Here is an 18255-nt window from a genome sequence, read left to right as displayed (position 1 = left end):
TGACAACAACCACACATCTTATACAGACTTTAGTGTACATGTACTGACAACAACCACACATCTTATACAGACTTTAGTGTACATGTACTGACAACAACCACACATCTTATACGGACTTTAGTGTACATGTAATGACAACAACCACACATCTTATTTAGACTTTAGTGTACATGTACTGACAACAACCACACATCTTACCTAGTGCTTTCTCTGCTGACTTGAGTTGCCTGTACTCATCTGGCAGCCATACTTTGGGGTGACTCAGCAGTCTGGGGAAAGAATTAACATCACAGACAATGTAATAAAATATAGTACATTTTTTTATTCATTTCAGAAAAGAAATATAAATTGCCCTTAAAAACAGTACTTATCCCTGTTTACTTCTAATTATAACAGTCAAAGTCAAACCTACTTGGGAGGCCACCTCTAGTAACAGACCACCTCTAGTAACAGACCACCTCTAGTAACAGACCACCTAAATAAAGAGACTGCATTATTGGCTAATAATGGTGGTCTCTGATAACAGGTTTGTCTGTAGTGGTGAAGAATAGGTAGATTGTATCGTATCAGATTTTAACCATTGGCTAACGAAGAGGTAATTATTTACCCAAAACTGGTTCTACATACATTAACAGGAACTACCCATGACCTTCCAAATGTATACAGACTGGTTTTACTCACAATAACAGAAAATACCCTGGGAGAAATGATTAAGAAATATTTTGATTTACCTGTTTAACTGTGAACATTGAAGGATGATCCTGGCAGCAACATGAACTTAAAGAATTTTGATATAAGAGACCTCTTCATTTTCCCTGTGACAGATGTATCATGCCAGGTATATATATCAAACTTACCCTAGAGACTGTGACCTTGGAAGGTTAGCCTTGATTTCATAGTAGGTTGTCTGTCCTGATGGTGGATACAGGGCTCTGAAAAATATCAATAAAAACTTCAGATCTATATGATTTCTGGTAACACCTCATAAAAATAGGAAATTCTCTTCCCCCCCCCCCACACCCCCACACCCCTGATCTTATAATCACTTCATCCATTTCTTAATACAAGTGTTAAGTGAGTACTGTTTATGAAGCTACTTTAAATATTTATTCTGTCACCTTACCTCTCCAATGTTTTTGCGCTGACGGTGACGCCTTTAGCTGCCAGCTTTGCCTGCATCACTGTACATTCTTGGGCCTCTTCTGTCTCAGGGTACTGAAAGTTAAGTCAAAACGTTTTACTTCTCTATCTCAGTGTGCAGATGTTCTATTTCAGCGGGGAAATATTCTTGAAACTAAGTCTCTACATAAAAAGAATGAAAGAAATAGACTTGGGGAGAAATGGGTGTGTTTTTAATCCCCAAATACCCAAATACCAAAATAGTTGGTCACCTCCTCAAAATGTCTCCTAATATATATCTTGTTTGGAGTTTCCACATGAAATACTACATACATAAACATGGACTCTAATACCTGAGAAGTAAAGGTCACATTGATCTAATTATGGTACATTGCAACCTCCGAAATAAATATCTCTTCAAATTGGGTTTGGAATCTCAGTAAAAGATATTTAAACCATCTGGCCATTTCATCAAAATAAGCCAGAAGATATTTCTTATCTCTTCATTTATGAAGATCTATTTCCTTCTCGGTTAACAAAAAAAGACTTTACTGACACCAGCAACATGTTAATACATTTTCCTATAGTGATGATTTTCATCTACAGAGACTACTTTATAGCTAAGAAGAGGTCCAACGAATGCAATATCTTTTTCATTTTGTAGTCAAGGTTACAATGGTTTACATACATCACTATGGTTGACCGTGTTGAGATAGAGAGGTTTTGTGTAGTGGAGGTTACAATGGTTTACATACATCACTATGGTTGATGGTGTTGTGATAGAGAGGTTTTGTGTAGTGGAGGTTACAATGGTTTACATACATCACTATGATTGATGGTGTTGAGATAGAGAGAATTTTGTGTAGTGGAGGTTTCAATGGTTTACATACATCACTATGGTTGATGGTGTTGAGATAGAGAGGTTTAGTGTAGTGGAGGTAACAATGGTTTAGATACATCACTATGGTTGACAGTGCTGAGATAGAGAGGTTTTGTGTAGTGGCGGTTACAATGGTTTACATACATCAATATGGTTGATGGAGTTGAGATAGAGAGGTTTTGTGTAGTCAAGGTTACAATGGTTTACATACATCAATATGGTTGATGGAGTTGAGATAGAGAGGTTTTGTGTAGTCAAGGTTACAATGGTTTACATACATCAATATGGTTGATGGAGTTGAGATAGAGAGGTTTTGTGTAGTGGCGGTTACAATGGTTTACATACATCAATATGGTTGATGGGGTTGAGATAGAGAGGTTTTGTGTAGTAGAGGTTACAATGGTTTACATACATTACTATGGTTGACAGTGTTGAGATTGAGAGAATTTTGTGTAGTGGAGGTTACAATTGTTTACATACATCACTATGGTTGATGGTGTTGAGATAGAGAGGTTTAGTGTAGTGGAGGGTACAATTGTTTACATACATCACTATGGTTGATGGTGTTGAGATGGAGAGGTTTTGTGTAGTGGAGGTTAACATACATCACTATGGTTGACAGGGTTTAGATAGAGAGGTTTAGGGTAGTGGAGGTAACAATGGTTTAGATACATCACTATGGTTGACAGTGCTGAGATAGAGAGGTTTAGTGTAGTCAAGGTTACAATGGTTTACATACATAACTATGGTTGACAGTGTTGAGATTGAGAGAATTTTGTGTAGTGGAGGTTACAATGGTTCCCATACATCACTATGGTTGACAGTTTTGAGATAGAGAGAATTTTGTGTAGTGGAGGTTTCAATGGTTTACATACATCACTATGGTTGGCCGTGTTGAGATAGAGAGGTTTAGTGTAGTCAAGGTTACAATGGTTTACATACATCAATATGGTTGATGGGGTTGAGATAGAGAGGTTTTGTGTAGTGGCGGTTACAATGGTTTACATACATCACTATGGTTGACAGTGTTGAGATAGAGAGAATTTTGTGTAGTGGAGGTTACAATGGTTTACATACATCACTATGGTTGACAGTGTTGAGATAGAGAGGTTTAGTGTAGTGGAGGTAACAATGGTTTACATACATCACTATGGTTGACCGTGTTGAGATAGAGAGGTTTAGTGTAGTGGAGGTAACAATGGTTTAGATACATCACTATGGTTGACAGTGTTGAGATAGAGAGGTTTTGTGTAGCGGATCTTGGGTTCCTTGCTGGCTGTTTTCCTCTTGACTGGAGCTGATTTTGCCCTTGTGTAGAATGAAGATTTTGCTGTAATAGAGAAAGAGGTATATTTATATAATGATGTAAAGTTTAACATCAGATTCCGTTTCATGTTCGTTTGATGGCAAAAGAAGTTGTGTTATATTACAGTTAACACAGCAGAATTGTGATGATTGCCAAATCAGCAAATTGGTTATGCTAGTTCAAAATATCTTTTTAATCAAAAAATGTTTGAAGAGCATGAAACAATAAACTAATACTGAGTTCTTCCTTACACAAGACATCAAAGTATTGACAGCTACAGACTGAGTTAATTATGGCTGTTACCGTTAGTTTGAGCTGTAAGTCCCAGTACTCCTGTATGGCCATGTCCGTGGGCACACCCATGGATACAGGAACCTGTCGTACCCGTTCTGTAATAGATATCATAGGATAAAATAAAGTAAATGTATAATGTATTTGTTCAGGCAGAAAATAAATTATTTGTCCTTTCTAACCATGTAGACAACTTCTCTAACACAGTAAAATTGTGCTTAATTAAGCCTTTATTTCAAGATCTTCTAAGCCAGGGATTCAGTGAGCATTTCTCTGTAATGCATTATATTTGACACCAGAAAAACTGCAAATCTTCTTTTGTTGCACATTGAAGTTTTGGGTAGTGCAATGTTTCAAATACAATTAATCTATAATGTCACAAATGATACAAACTTGTGTCAAAGACTATGAAGTCAGCCAAATCAAAAGCAATCATACTCACTTGCAATTGACTTATGATACTTTTAAAGGCCATGTCAGTTAAACACTTAAGGGGTAAGTGAAGAGAGAGGCCATGTCAGTTAAACATTTAAAGGGTAAGTGAAGAGTCATTGTAATCAGAACACAGTCACAGTGGCCTTGACCTTTAAACTTCAAAATGAATAGGACTCTTTGGTCCTTGAATGTGCATCAAGTCTTAAAATAGCAGGTCAAAACAGCAAAGCTTTTACTCTTACATACATTGACCTTGACATTTGAACTTTAGTTAAATAGAGAAATTGGCTCATGCACGGATGATGTGTATAAAATTTAAAAGATGAGGTACAAAATACATAAGCTATGGAATACAGAAGAAAACGATCAGGATTCTAGGCACTTGTACAGGTATGGGTCTCAATAGTTTAATGAGTTACAGTCAGAAAACAAACAAGATAACAGAGCCTCAAATAAGTTTATTTAAGTCAGATGGAATGGCTTGTTTAACAAGAGGCCCATGGGCCTTAACGGTCACCTGATATATTTATACAGAGAGTTGATTTTGTTTTTAACAAGAACAGTAATATTATTCAGTGACAAAAAAAAACAATAAAACCACCTTATTCAATATCTAGCATACAGATTTAAGACTAAAAAGTATTTGTAACTAGCACCTCTGATTCTAAACAAGGAAAATGAAGAAATGTTAGCACACTGACTCCTTTGGGCCCCACCCTACAGCCCTTGGGGGTATGGCTGGCTCAAAATTTTCAAAGTATCAAACTGTCAACTCAGGGTTATAATTCCAATCAAGTTATTAACATGTAATATTCAAAGTATCATTTGCCATTGTAAACCATAATAAATTTTGCCCCGCCCCTCCTTTTCCAGGGGGAAAACATGAGACCCTAGGGTCATAAACCTTAAGACCCTTCCATCTATGAAGAGTGTTTGATTCTACCATATCTGGGTCTTTGAGAAGATTTGTTTTTGAAATTTCAGTCAATTCAACCCTTTTTGGCCCCACCCATCAGCCCCGGGGGGTCAGTCAGGGCTCATATGTGCATACCATCAAACTGCTACCCAATGCTAACCCAAATTAAATTATCTCCAATAGCAATTAAACAAATGTTGGTCCAAAATGTGATTTCCCTGTATAAACAATAGTAAAGTTTACCCCTCCCCAGGGGGAAACGTGAGACCCCAGGGTCATAAAACTGACAATTTTGGTAGAGCACCTTAAGACCCTTCCATCTATGAAGAGTGTTTGATTCTACCATATCTGGGTCTTGAGAAGAAGATTTTTGAAATTTCAGTCAATTTGACCCTTTTTGGCCCCACCCATCAGCCCCGGGGGGTCAGTCAGGGCTCATATGTGCATATACCATCAAACTGCTATNAAAACAGGAAACAAAATTACTTGTTATGTGAAGTCTCAATACACCTGTCTTATAAGTTACAGGTGTTAGTGTGAAGCATACTAAGCTGAATATGTGTTGTGTATTTGTTTGAACCTCACCACACATGTATTTTGTCCTACATCCAACGTTTATGTCATGAATAACTGGCCCCCCTTGCTTAAAGGTTGGTTATCTTGAACCATTTGTCGATGAAAAGTTCAAATTGTTGCCAGTAAGAAACAAAGGCTTTCTGAGCAAAATTATTCCTCAAAACACATCAATCTTACCTGTTCCAACAAATACGTAGCAGTGAAACGGTGTCAGATGTTCTGTATTCATATTTGAAATTTTCTTTAATAATTTTAAAACTCTATTCAAGCTTTTTGCAACTAAGGTCTGGTGTCCTGACCTTGAGATTTTACCCTCGTGTACCATCATAACACAGTCCTACTTAGTCTAACAGGGACATACGAGGAAATCTAGCAGGATTAATAACTTACTGTGCCTGGTAGTGGTAGTGTTGATGAATCTGTCTCCTTGACAACAGGTACTGGAGATGACGGCGGTGATGGCGAGGAATCACCCATTGATTCATTCATAACATCAGGTGTGAACACAGACGCTGGACGCTTCAGGTGCTTCTCAATCATATCGTCAATCGTCTTCTCCTTCTTTGACCTTGGCGAGCCTACCTTCAACTCTGACCTTGCCGATGAAGGTTTTGACCCCGATCTAGCTGATGACACAACAGTGGGAGATTTCGGAATTTTACATTTGGGTGATTTTGGTGACTTTGGCGACTTGGGTGAGGGGAGATTATTAGAGATGGAAGACAAAGGTCTTGTTAAATGTTTCTTCATGAGATTTTGGATTTCTATCTCCCTATCAGTGAAACCTGTGACTTTGACCTCAGGGGAATTCTCCTGCTGTGACGATACATTGGTTATGGTATCCCCTGCTGGATCAGAGTGACCTTTCTTCTTTTCACCACTAGATGGAGTTGCTGTTCGTTTGGATTGTGCTGAGAGGGGTCGTCTAGTAGCCTGAAGCACAACATAACAGCTTGTACCAAGAAACAACAATCATAGTTTATCAAATCATTGTGATGTTTTCTCAATTTTCATTTCATTAGAGTGGTATGATGTCACTGAACTGTACCATCAATTACAACAGCAGTGACACCACTGAGGTAACCATACTAAGAAGTTTATATATATATATAGATATATGAATGCATGGAGCACACCATATAGACACATAGAATATATCCATGGAAGAAACATAGACATACAGCCATGGAATACACATTTGGATATAAATATGTATGGGATAACCGTACAGATACATACAGTATATAATATAGTGCACCATTAATACAAACAGATACATTGAGAGCAAACACAAAAGCGCTCTAAGACATCATTTAAATGTTGCAGACATCCTATACAAAATTTATGACATATGATATAATTAAAGGTAAGACTACAATCTTAAACATTACCTTCTTGCTGGTCGTTTGATCTGATGCTTGCTCAGGTGCCATCGCGACAAATCCCAGCCTTGACCCTGGTCGCTCATGGTCATTTGATTCTCCTGTCCGGGCCACAGGAGGCTTATGCAGCACCTGTTGGACACATGTGTAAGTATAACAAGAATGTTGGACACATGTGTAAGGATAACAAGACTGTTGGACACATGTGTAAGTATAACAAGAATGTTGGACACATGTGTAAGGATAACAAGAATGTTGGACACATGTGTAAGGATAACAAGAATGTTGGGTACATGTGTAAGTAAAACAAGAATGTTGGGCACATATGTAAGGATAACAAGAATGTTGGGCATATGTGAACAAGAAGGTATACCAAAAATAGCAAAAATGAATAACACATGTAGTCATAACAAGACTGTTTGACTTGCATGTGTTGGTAAAACAACACTGTAATGATACATTTTTATGTATAACAAGACTGTATGACACATGGTTGTAAAAACGACTGTTCCACACATGTGTAAGTATAACAAGACTGTATGACAGGTGTTGGTATAACAAGACTGTATGACAGGTATAGGTATAACAAGTCTTTATGACAGGTGTTGGTATAACAAGATTGTATGACAGGTGTTCGTATAACAAGACTGTATGACATGTGTTGGTATAACAAGACTGTATGACAGGTGTTGGTATAACAAGACTGTATGACAGGTGTTGGTATAACAGGACTGTATGACAGGTGTTGGTATAACAGGACTGTATGACAGGTGTTGGTATAACAGGACTGTATGACAGGTATAGGTATAACAAGTCTGTATGACAGGTGTTGGTATAACAAGATTGTATGACAGGTGTTGGTATAACAAGACTGTATGACATGTGTTGGTATAACAAGACTGTATGACAGGTGTTGGTATAACAGGACTGTATGACAGGTGTTGGTATAACAGGACTGTATGACAGGTGTTGGTATAACAGGACTGTATGACAGGTATAGGTATAACAAGTCTGTATGACAGGTGTTGGTATAACAAGATTGTATGACAGGTGTTCGTATAACAAGACTGTATGACATGTGTTGGTATAACAAGACTGTATGACAGGTGTTGGTATAACAGGACTGTATGACAGGTGTTGGTATAACAGGACTGTATGACAGGTGTTGGTATAAAAAGACTGTATGACAGGTGTTGGTATAACAAGACTGTATGACAGGTATAGGTATAACAAGTCTTTATGACAGGTGTTGGTATAACAAGATTGTATGACAGGTGTTGGTATAACAAGACTGTATGACATGTGTTGGTATAACAAGACTGTATGACAGGTGTTGGTATAACAGGACTGTATGACATGTGTTGGTATAACAAGACTGTATGACAAGTGTTGGTATAACAAGATTGTATGACAGGTGTTGGTATAACAGGACTGTATGACATGTATAGGTATAACAAGATTGTATGACAGGTGTTGGTATAACAAGACTGTATGACATGTGTTGGTATAACAAGACTGTATGACAGGTGTTGGTATAACAGGACTGTATGACATGTGTTGGTATAACAAGACTGTATGACAAGTGTTGGTATAACAAGATTGTATGACAGGTGTTGGTATAACAGGACTGTATGACATGTATAGGTATAACAAGATTGTATGACAGGTGTTGGTATAACAAGACTGTATGACATGTGTTGGTATAACAGGACTGTATGACAGGTGTTGGTATAACAGGACTGTATGACATGTGTTGGTATAACAGGACTGTATGACAGGTGTTGGTATAAAAAGACTGTATGACAGGTGTTGGTATAACAAGACTGTGTGACAGGTGTAGGTATAACAAGACTGTATGACAGGTGTTGGTATAACAAGACTGTATGACAGGTGTTGGTATAACAAGACTAAGTGTATAGGTATAACTGTTAACAAGACTGTATGACAGGTGTTGGTATAACAAGACTGTATGACATTATAGGTATAACAAGATTGTATGACATGTGTTGGTATAACAAGACTGTGTGACAGGTGTTGGTATAACAAGACTGTATGACAGGTATAGGTATAACAAGACTGTATGGCAGGTGTTGGTATAACAAGACTGTATGACAGGTGTTGGTATAACAGGACTGTATGACAAGTGTTGGTAAAACAAGAATGTGTGACAGGTGTTGGTATAACAAGACTGTTGGACACATGTGTAGGTATAACAAGACTGAATGACAGGTGTTGGTATAACAAGACTGTGTGACAGGTGTTAGTATAACAAGACTGTATGACAGGTGTTGGTATAACAAGACTGTATGACAGGTGTTGGTATAACAAGACTGAATGACAGGTGTTGGTATAACAGGACTGTATGACAAGTGTTGGTATAACAAGAACGTGTGACAGGTGTTGGTATAACAAGACTGTTGGACACATGTGTAGGTATAACAAGACTGTATGACAGGTATAGGTATAACAAGACTGTGTGACAGGTGTTGGTATAACAAGACTGTGTGACAGGTGTTGGTATAACAAGACTGTGTGACAGGTGTTGGTATAACAAGACTGTGTGACAGGTGTTGGTATAACAAGACTGTGTGACAGGTGTTGGTATAACAAGACTGTGTGACAGGTGTTGGTATAACAAGACTGTGTGACAGGTGTTGGTATAACAAGACTGTGTGACAGGTGTTGGTATAACAAGACTGTGTGACAGGTGTTGGTATAACAAGACTGTGTGACAGGTGTTGGTATAACAAGACTGTGTGACAGGTGTTGGTATAACAAGACTGTGTGACAGGTGTTGGTATAACAAGACTGTATGACAGGTGTTGGTATAACAAGACTGTATGACAGGTGTTGGTATAACAAGACTGTATGACAGGTGTTGGTATAACAAGACTGTGACAGGTGTTGGTATAAAAAGACTGTGACAGGTGTTGGTATAACAAGACTGTATGACAGATGTTAGTATAACAAGACTGTATGACAAGTGTTGATATAACAAGACTGTGTGACAGGTGTTAGTATAACAAGACTGTGTGACAGGTGTTGGTATAACAAGACTGTGTGACAGGTGTTAGTATAACAAGACTGTATGACAAGTGTTGGTATAACAAGACTGTGTGACAGGTGTTGGTATAACAAGACTGTATGACAGGTGTTGGTATAAAAAGACTGTATGACAGGTGTTGGTATAACAGGACTGTATAACAGGTGTTGGTATAACAAGACTGTTGGACACCTTGTAGGTTCAACAAGACTTTTGTACATGTGTGTTAAGTACTTACAAGATGTTGAACATGTGTAAGTATATAACAAATATGTGCAGTAGCTAATGTGTAGGTACAGTATAACATTACTGTTGGATATATAAGTGTATAGGTATAACTGTTAACAAGACTGTATGACATGTGTGTAGCTTTACTTATACTTTATTGATACATGTGTACATTGCAGTATACTATAAGACTACTTGAAGAATGTATGATATACTGTATGCCTCTAGCGTGTCGATCAGATGAGCAAGCTTACCCTAGCACTTGGAGGTCTGATGGTTTTTGCTTTCTCCCTGTTTACATCTACCTGATGAGCCACCATCTGTTTCTCGTTGATACGTAGGAGTTGGGAATCCAGAACACTTTTCACCACAGTACTTTCCGTTGAGTCATTTTCACCAGGGTCAGTTACCATTGTTGTAGATAGTCCAGATGCACCCTCCTTCAACTTTTCAAACATCTTATCTACCACACTTGATCGACCAATGGCAGATTGTCTGGATATTTCGTAATAGTTTTTGGTTGGCTCTGATGTACACTTTGTCGGGGATCCAGGACGAAGTAGTTCAGGTGTGATTTCAATGTCCTCATCAGATTCTTCACTATTTTCATCTTCTGACATTGAAACCTGTTCAACCATAGTGACAACATCTTTTCGTCGTAATTTTTTTTGTATTGTTTTCTTCCTTCTTTCCTCTTCTCCATAATCCACTATAATCTGTGTGACTGGTTTACTGAGTGACCTACCTACGGGTTTACTACTAGGTCTCACTGTAGCAGAACTTGGACGTTGCCTCATCTTTGTTCCATCTTTTTCTGTTTGTTTGATTACTGCTGATGATGGTCTTTGACTTTTCTTAACCACTGTAACTTGAGGCACATAATTTGTTGTGTTCTCCTCAGAATAGTCCACAATTCCTATGATTGGTTGAGGTGCGGCACTTTTAACAGATAAAGCAGCCTGTAGTTTTTGTTCATCATCCTCACTAACTTCACCTTTGCCTCCTGACCTCTGACCTTGGTGGTTATGTTGACCTCTTGGTGACACTCTTCCTATTTTATGTCTAGTATTCCGGGGTGTGATATCTATCGTCACATTTCTTTCCTCGCTGAATTTAACGACCAACTTTTCCACTGGTTTAACGGGCTCCTCCTCCTCGTCAGTCCAGGATCCATCACTGTCTGAAGAGGATTCTATTCTACTATGGAATGAGAAGGAGTCCTCATCCTCGTCTACCTCCGGTACGGAGGGGTAACCAGTTTTATCCTGGGATTCATCAAAGTCACCAGACTGGTTTGCTTCTGTTACTTTATGGATAGACTCATCATCCTCGTGTTGTTTACTTGTAGAATACATTTCAGCCTTTTCCAATAATCTATCACAAAGCAAAAACAAATGAAAAGAAACAGCATTATGAAAGGCTTTCACAGATAACATAGGATGTACTGGTAACAGGGTATTTTTTTCTAGTTAAAGTTTCCTTATTGACTATTTACCAGGTGACTTCGACTCCACTGCCACATATAAATAATCCTTGATCCAACTGATACATCCTTTTACAACCTTCTTTCCACCAATGACTTAGATTAACATGTTATGATTAGTTTGAGCCTACATACCTCTCAGTGTCAAGGTCACTGTCTTCGTCGACTTCCTCCTCTTCCATGGTGGGTATGTCGAGGTTGAGGTGGAGAGACTCGTGTGTGGGACGTCGCAGGAGTTCGACAGGGTGAGGGGCCTCTACTTTTGTCTTTGTGTACTTCAGCTTCACTGTGTCATCTTCCTCACTGGACATAATAACAAAGGTTTGTAACTACTTTAGTACAGAAATAACTACTGAAACATATGTATTTCAGAAATTGCTGATGGATAATTAGGATTAATTTCAATACTCCCTTTATTTTGCAAAATATACATAAGAATATTGATTGAGAAGGTAAAAAGTGTAACATGACTGTAAAATACAGTGGAGCAACTATAGCAATACATGTATAAGTTACCTGTCTCCCTCATTGGTGTTTGGTATTTCAACATCTATATCAAGACGAGGAACAGGGGTTCCCTGGGGGGGAGGTGGTGGAGTGCACGGCACTGAGTAAGGGGCATGGCCTACAACACATAACGGTAAACCATTAGCATAAACACAAGAAAACTAATGTGTTTTTGATAAAAAAAATAGTCAAATATATAATAAACATAGTCCTACTTACAAGAACCATATATATATGCAAAACTTATTATAAATCTTAATTATCAAATGTATAAAGTAATTATAAGTCTACAAGATAATTCTACAAAATACAACAACTTCTACTAACCTTGTTCTGCCTTGGAGTCGGGGTACCTCATCCCAGCAGGGGGACCCGCCCAGCCTGTAGTCACTGACTGGTAAGGCGTCTGTTTGGCTGGCCGACCAGCAGTGTCACACTTAGCTCCCCTCACTGGTAATAGCAATCATAATGGAATTGTCTGACATGTGAATTTTTCTCTATAATTTTGTTTTCTTTTTCCTTTTCTTTTAATGCAGATTTACGAAAACATGAAAGTGAAGCAGACACAAGTCGCATTAATATCCTCTAGGTATAAAAAACATTTTTGAACAAGCAAAGTTTTCTGGTCTTTGTGGTATTTCAGAGACACTGGGAAAAGGATGCCTGTTTTTAATGGATCGTACAAGTAGCAGAAATAAATGAGATTTATGTATAAACAATGTATTGTCTCACATAAATAGAAATAACCTGGAGTTCTACCCACCAGATATTTTAGGGGGAGGGCGCGGTGGGAGAGATCTCTCCTTGGCACTCTCTGGACGTGGCTTTTTCCCACTGGGTGGGCGGTATCTCCTGGATGATGCCTTGGCGCTCTCCGGCCGATGTGGACGCACATCAATCTCACCTGCCTGTTTGACAAGGTCAGGTATTGACCCATTACTACCCCTGCAATAAGATAGAAAGTGCATGTAAAGCCATTATTTACTCACTGATTCCATATATAGTCTCTGAAATCTACTGAAAAGTATATTTACCTTTTCATAGTTTTTACCTTGTTTGAGAAAAATCCTTCTTCATTTTCACAATCTCAGTCAAATTACAGAAACTGATGTTGAATAAGATGAAAGTCCACAGGTTAATTACCAAGTAGTGTTGGTAATATTGTTCAGATCATGTATTGTATCTGACTTGATCAAACACAGTTTTTTCCTGTTCTGTTATAAGTAAATCAAGCTGGTGCCTATTGTAGGTAACTTGAAGGTGTAACATTTTGTATAATACCTAACAAAGCCCACTGTTACCCTGTTTCTATGTAGTTATCATTGCCTGTTCTCATGAACATTCGTCATTTCTGTTTAGAAATATTGACACATAGATAATAAGTCATAGACTTTCTCTGATGTCATTGCTTACATGAAACAATAAAATATTTATTATTTATGAATGAACTCCATCACTAAACAGTCTTCAAACACCACACAAGAAAATCAATACTTCACTATGGATAATTATGGTTTCTGAAAGTTAAAAAAATACATGTCTGCAGGCATTATACGACCCAGGGACATGATATGTACTGAAGTATCTCTAGGCGATGGCTTAAGAAACATTTCAAATTTCATGTGAATCGTTCAAAGTCAAAACAATCATAAAGGTAGTCATAGTGAATGGTAAATAATAAGGAGTAATCACATTTATTCAGGATGTTTATATTCTTAAAATTGCTTGAAGATTTCTGTTAGATAAAAAAATCACTTCAAATGGCAAGATATGTTAATATGAAAATGTGTTGTTTATATACATAATTACATGTTAATCCTTATCATATCAACAAAGTGCCTCCTTATGTTTGGTAAACAGCTGTACATGTAGGATCCTTGGTGATAATCTGTTCACTATTTGGCAGAGGAATTCTGTATTGAAATTAAGATGTGACCTTGTGTCTGTCATGTTGATCTTTTAAGTTTGATCTGAGCCCTATACTGTTACACTTAATCTGTATATCTGACATATGTCTGAGATTTTAAAGTACATGTATTGTGCTTATTCTAATCTTTAGTCTACTCCTCTAATCTTATACATACTCCATTTTGTCTTATAAACTTACTGTAATATTATAGAATGTTTTGAAACTGTTTAATGTATGATACTGACATCCTCAACTGTTTACCTTCAACTTCTACAGGGTTCAAATTTAACCCTTCTGTACATTTTCTGTGTGTATAAAAATGATTTGTGTTTATATTTCAGAACTGGTAGAAACTGCTGGGCCAACTACACTTGTTGATAGTAGGACACATGGCTTGTTTTGAGCTAGTAATGTGTGGGCTATAGTGCTGTGATTTGAAACAAAAGAACTTACTGTCACTAAAAACAAACATACCATGCCGTTTTCTGGTTAACTACTGTTGATAGAGGTGGGTTACTGGTCAGGTCAGTAATGCTCTGACTTCGTTTGTTGGTACTGGTGAGATTACTTCCCTTGAGCTCCCTGGGATCCACCAAACCAACATTGTACACGTTAGGTTTGACCTGCTCCAGCTGGGAAAGTGATGCAAATGCAGAACTCAGCCATTTCTACAAACGACAATAGATAAATTGTCAAACATTGCATGCATTTAACAATCAAATGTAATAAAACATTCAAACACTGACCAACAACAAAACAGATATAATCAAACACTACCAAAAACAAAACAAAACAAGAGTATCATGATCAGTGGAACTGATGTATGCTCCCCGAAAAACAACTTGATAGTAAGCTTGTCCTGTTTGTGAATTTTGCATATGGTTAGATTTATGACACATATTGGTAAAAATGTGTTGAAATGAGGAGTTTGGAAGAAGAAAAATGATGTTTTAACACATTTCATACATGTACATATGTGTCTGACATATAGCAGATGCTTCACCTATGAAATATGAAGACATATTTTACTAATAATTAACTTATTCTATTATATGCCAGCTATAAGCACTGATAATTTTGTGTGTCTATGAATATTTTGGTATTGTTCATTTTGTGACTGATGTACACAAAAATTTAACTTCTCTCTGGACACGAAATTCTCACATATCATTTAAGCAAAGGGCAAAAATTCTGTAAATAACAGGTTGCATGCCTTGAAATCAGTACACTGTACATCACCTTAGTGCGACTGATGTACACACAAAAATTCATGATCCTAGTTTAAATGCAGGCAAAGTTATGCTCCGGACACAATATTTTAGCGAAGGGCAATAACTCTATTATTAAGGGGCTGCAGACCCTGAATACAATGCAGTGCACATCACCTTAGTGTGACTGATGTACACACTAAGATTCATGATCCTAACTTAACTGCAGGCAAAGTTATGCTCCAGACATAACATTTTAGGAAAGGGCAATAACTCTGTAATTAAGGGGTTGTGGGCCCTGGATTTGGTACAGTGCACATTGCTTTAGTATGACTGATGTAACATAACATAACATATGCTAGTTTCTTCAATAACAAAGGACCTACAAACTCTTCATTTATAGTACAGGAAAGAAAAACTGCAACAGCGGATTGGCCAAATAAGGATTTAAGGAGAAATAGAGACAAAATAATCCTTGAAAATTACATATTTTTACTTGTTCTTTCAGATGAAATCAATAGATCTTAGAATATAGGAACAGTTTAGCAAATTCAGTGGTTGGTGACACTAAATGTAAAAATCAGGAGTCTTCCTCCAAAATACGGAGAGTTGGCAAGTATGAGACAGTGCTGCTTAGTTTTTCCACATTTCTCCTTTCTTCAGCAATGTCTTTAACCAGAAATAACACATGAACACTGAAGACATATAGGGACCCTGAAATTTAATGCAATACCAAGCAATACCAGATCCTTGCACTTTACAATCTGGTTATCGGGGATCAAACTTGGACAGTTCCACCACATCATTATAGTTTTTAAAATAGTTTGTCTAGAAAAGGATGCTTAAAGGATGTACCACTGTACTCTTCTGAGGTTTCAATCACGTTCAAGTCTCGTTTTGATCTGGCGTAACAGGTTTTTGTAATATTTAACAAATTATGATCAAGTTTATTAGTAAACATGCATCTGGAAAATATGTCAAAACAATAGGTGCCTGTTGTTTGTAGAACTTTTTTCACAAAAATTGTAAAAAATTACCAATTTGGCGGCCATTTTGAAATGTGTATTTCTTGCGCTTCAAAAAAGGCCAAAATTTCACCTTTTTGACACTGGATTAATCACTTGAATTGTCATTGTGTCACCATTATTAATTGTAGCAGGTTCAATTTTGCTGTACAATTTTATAATGTTTAATATGACAAAAATAATATGCAACAAACTGGAAAATTACACATTATTGATAAAAAAAAATATATATATATATTCAGTGTATTTTGTGGATGTTTTAGAAATAGAAACACGTTTTCTTTTAATTCATTAAATATTAAAAAAAGTTTTATAGCAGAACTTTTTATATCAAGCGTTTAATCTGCAAAAAATGGTAAAAAAAATGAGTAACTAAAATCAGCTTTTTGAGTTAAAAGAATAAGATTAAGAAATTTTACAACCATAATTTAAAAGAAAATATTATTTTCATCAATTCTACAAACATTCATAGTGATACATATCTGATAACACACCACAAAGAAATTGTATGAATTTATTTTGCAAATGGTCAAAACCCCCAAAATCACCTGAAATCACATGTTGTGTTAAATTGGTATCTTTGACCGATCATAGCACAAAAACGCACACACACGGACATATAGTTTTTTTTGCATTATCTACTATGCCATTAATTCCTTTTTCCAAAAATCCATATAAGAAAAAAAGTGTAATACAGGATTTTTTGGACTTCTCAGAGGTGTACATCCCTAAGGTTCTATGTAAGAGACATTACAGAAGAAATGTTCATAAATTTCAATAGTACAAGCAAGGTGTTTAAAATTCCGACTGTAAGCCGAGAAATATTTATAAAAAAACAACAAAGGTTGTATTGTAAAAAAAGAAAATAGTACCCCTGTTTTCATAAAATCTTTCTTGACTTACAGTCGGAATTTAAAACTCGGAATTTAAAACTCTTGTGGTACTAGTATCCTGCCCGCCCCCGACACTTTCAGAGAACAGCTCACACCAGCTGTTCTCCACAAATTCATTTAATTTTTACAAGCCTCCTATGTACATAGTTTTAATCACAATTTGAAATTTATGCTTTCCAAATTCATTTTCATAATTTTTGGTATTCTTGTTAATATATATATATAGGCCACGCTGCACAAAACAGTAAATAATCTTCAGATCATTGAAGAACTACTGATAACCTATAAATGAAGAAGACTACATGCAACTACCACAAGAGATTGAAATTCCGACTGTGAGTCAGCGTTGTAGACAGGACATCCAAAAGAATTTCTACACAAATCGAGAAGTTGACATATAGAACAACCTACCAGAGGATGTTTTTAGAGCTAAAAGTGTCAATAGTTTTAAAAAGACAACCACATTAACTTGATTAGGGCTTAAGGATCATCCTGCAAATTAGTGCTTCGGAAATGAGAGGTCGCAGTCGGCAAAATCATATCCGATTGAAAAAAGGCCGACCAGCGGCCTCTCATGTTATGGGAGTACCTGCAATTTATGACATTGAAACTCAGCTAAAATTGTGCATGAATAATCCAGAACCGACAAAACTACATCAGTGTTAGATGAAGTAGAGCTAATCATAGAGGAGCAATAAGGGCCTGCGTTCAGAATCATCACAAGGTATCTGATCATAAGGTAACGATGTAGAGGCCGAGTATCAGTGATGATGTTTTTTCAGTCTATTTGATACATCTAATTTAGGCTTTGTCCTGTTAAATTTGCGAGTTTTACCTTGGAGGCGTTCGCCTGTCCGATTTTTTCACACTCGTCTATTTCATCGTCACTAAAGAGTGAATTGTTTAACTCCATTTTGTAAATATAGCCAAATCGCGTTTAACATAACTCAAACGCCGCCATGATAGTTTACATGTGCAACCAACGTATTTTTGTAACGAAAATGTTCATTGGTTAAAGTTTCGAAATTGCTTTCCAATCAGCCAATGAAAAACT

At 36.9% G+C, this 18255-nt stretch overlaps 1 protein-coding gene across 1 annotated transcript in view; it reads right to left on the bottom strand.

Moving 5' to 3' along the window:
• Positions 1 to 18166, bottom strand: part of LOC110442447 (nucleolar and coiled-body phosphoprotein 1-like) — a 21709-nt gene extending 3543 nt beyond the window's left edge. Inside the window, exons 1-15 of the mRNA XM_021486059.1 lie at positions 18037 to 18166; positions 14550 to 14743; positions 12930 to 13111; positions 12494 to 12616; positions 12176 to 12284; positions 11795 to 11962; positions 10431 to 11550; positions 6915 to 7037; positions 5914 to 6456; positions 4370 to 4374; positions 3609 to 3694; positions 3211 to 3329; positions 1124 to 1215; positions 858 to 932; positions 199 to 269 (exon numbers count right to left, since the gene is read on the bottom strand). Coding sequence (XP_021341734.1) covers positions 199 to 269; positions 858 to 932; positions 1124 to 1215; positions 3211 to 3329; positions 3609 to 3694; positions 4370 to 4374; positions 5914 to 6456; positions 6915 to 7037; positions 10431 to 11550; positions 11795 to 11962; positions 12176 to 12284; positions 12494 to 12616; positions 12930 to 13111; positions 14550 to 14743; positions 18037 to 18114 — 3088 coding nt within the window. The 5' untranslated portion in view covers positions 18115 to 18166. The remainder of the gene's footprint in view (positions 1 to 198; positions 270 to 857; positions 933 to 1123; positions 1216 to 3210; positions 3330 to 3608; positions 3695 to 4369; positions 4375 to 5913; positions 6457 to 6914; positions 7038 to 10430; positions 11551 to 11794; positions 11963 to 12175; positions 12285 to 12493; positions 12617 to 12929; positions 13112 to 14549; positions 14744 to 18036) is intronic.
• Positions 18167 to 18255: the final 89 nt, after the last annotated feature.

This window comes from Mizuhopecten yessoensis, unplaced genomic scaffold (genome assembly GCF_002113885.1).
Source record: "Mizuhopecten yessoensis strain PY_sf001 unplaced genomic scaffold, ASM211388v2 scaffold716267, whole genome shotgun sequence".
Lineage (NCBI taxonomy): Eukaryota > Metazoa > Mollusca > Bivalvia > Pectinida > Pectinidae > Mizuhopecten > Mizuhopecten yessoensis.
This window is presented reverse-complemented; position numbering and strand designations above follow the sequence as displayed.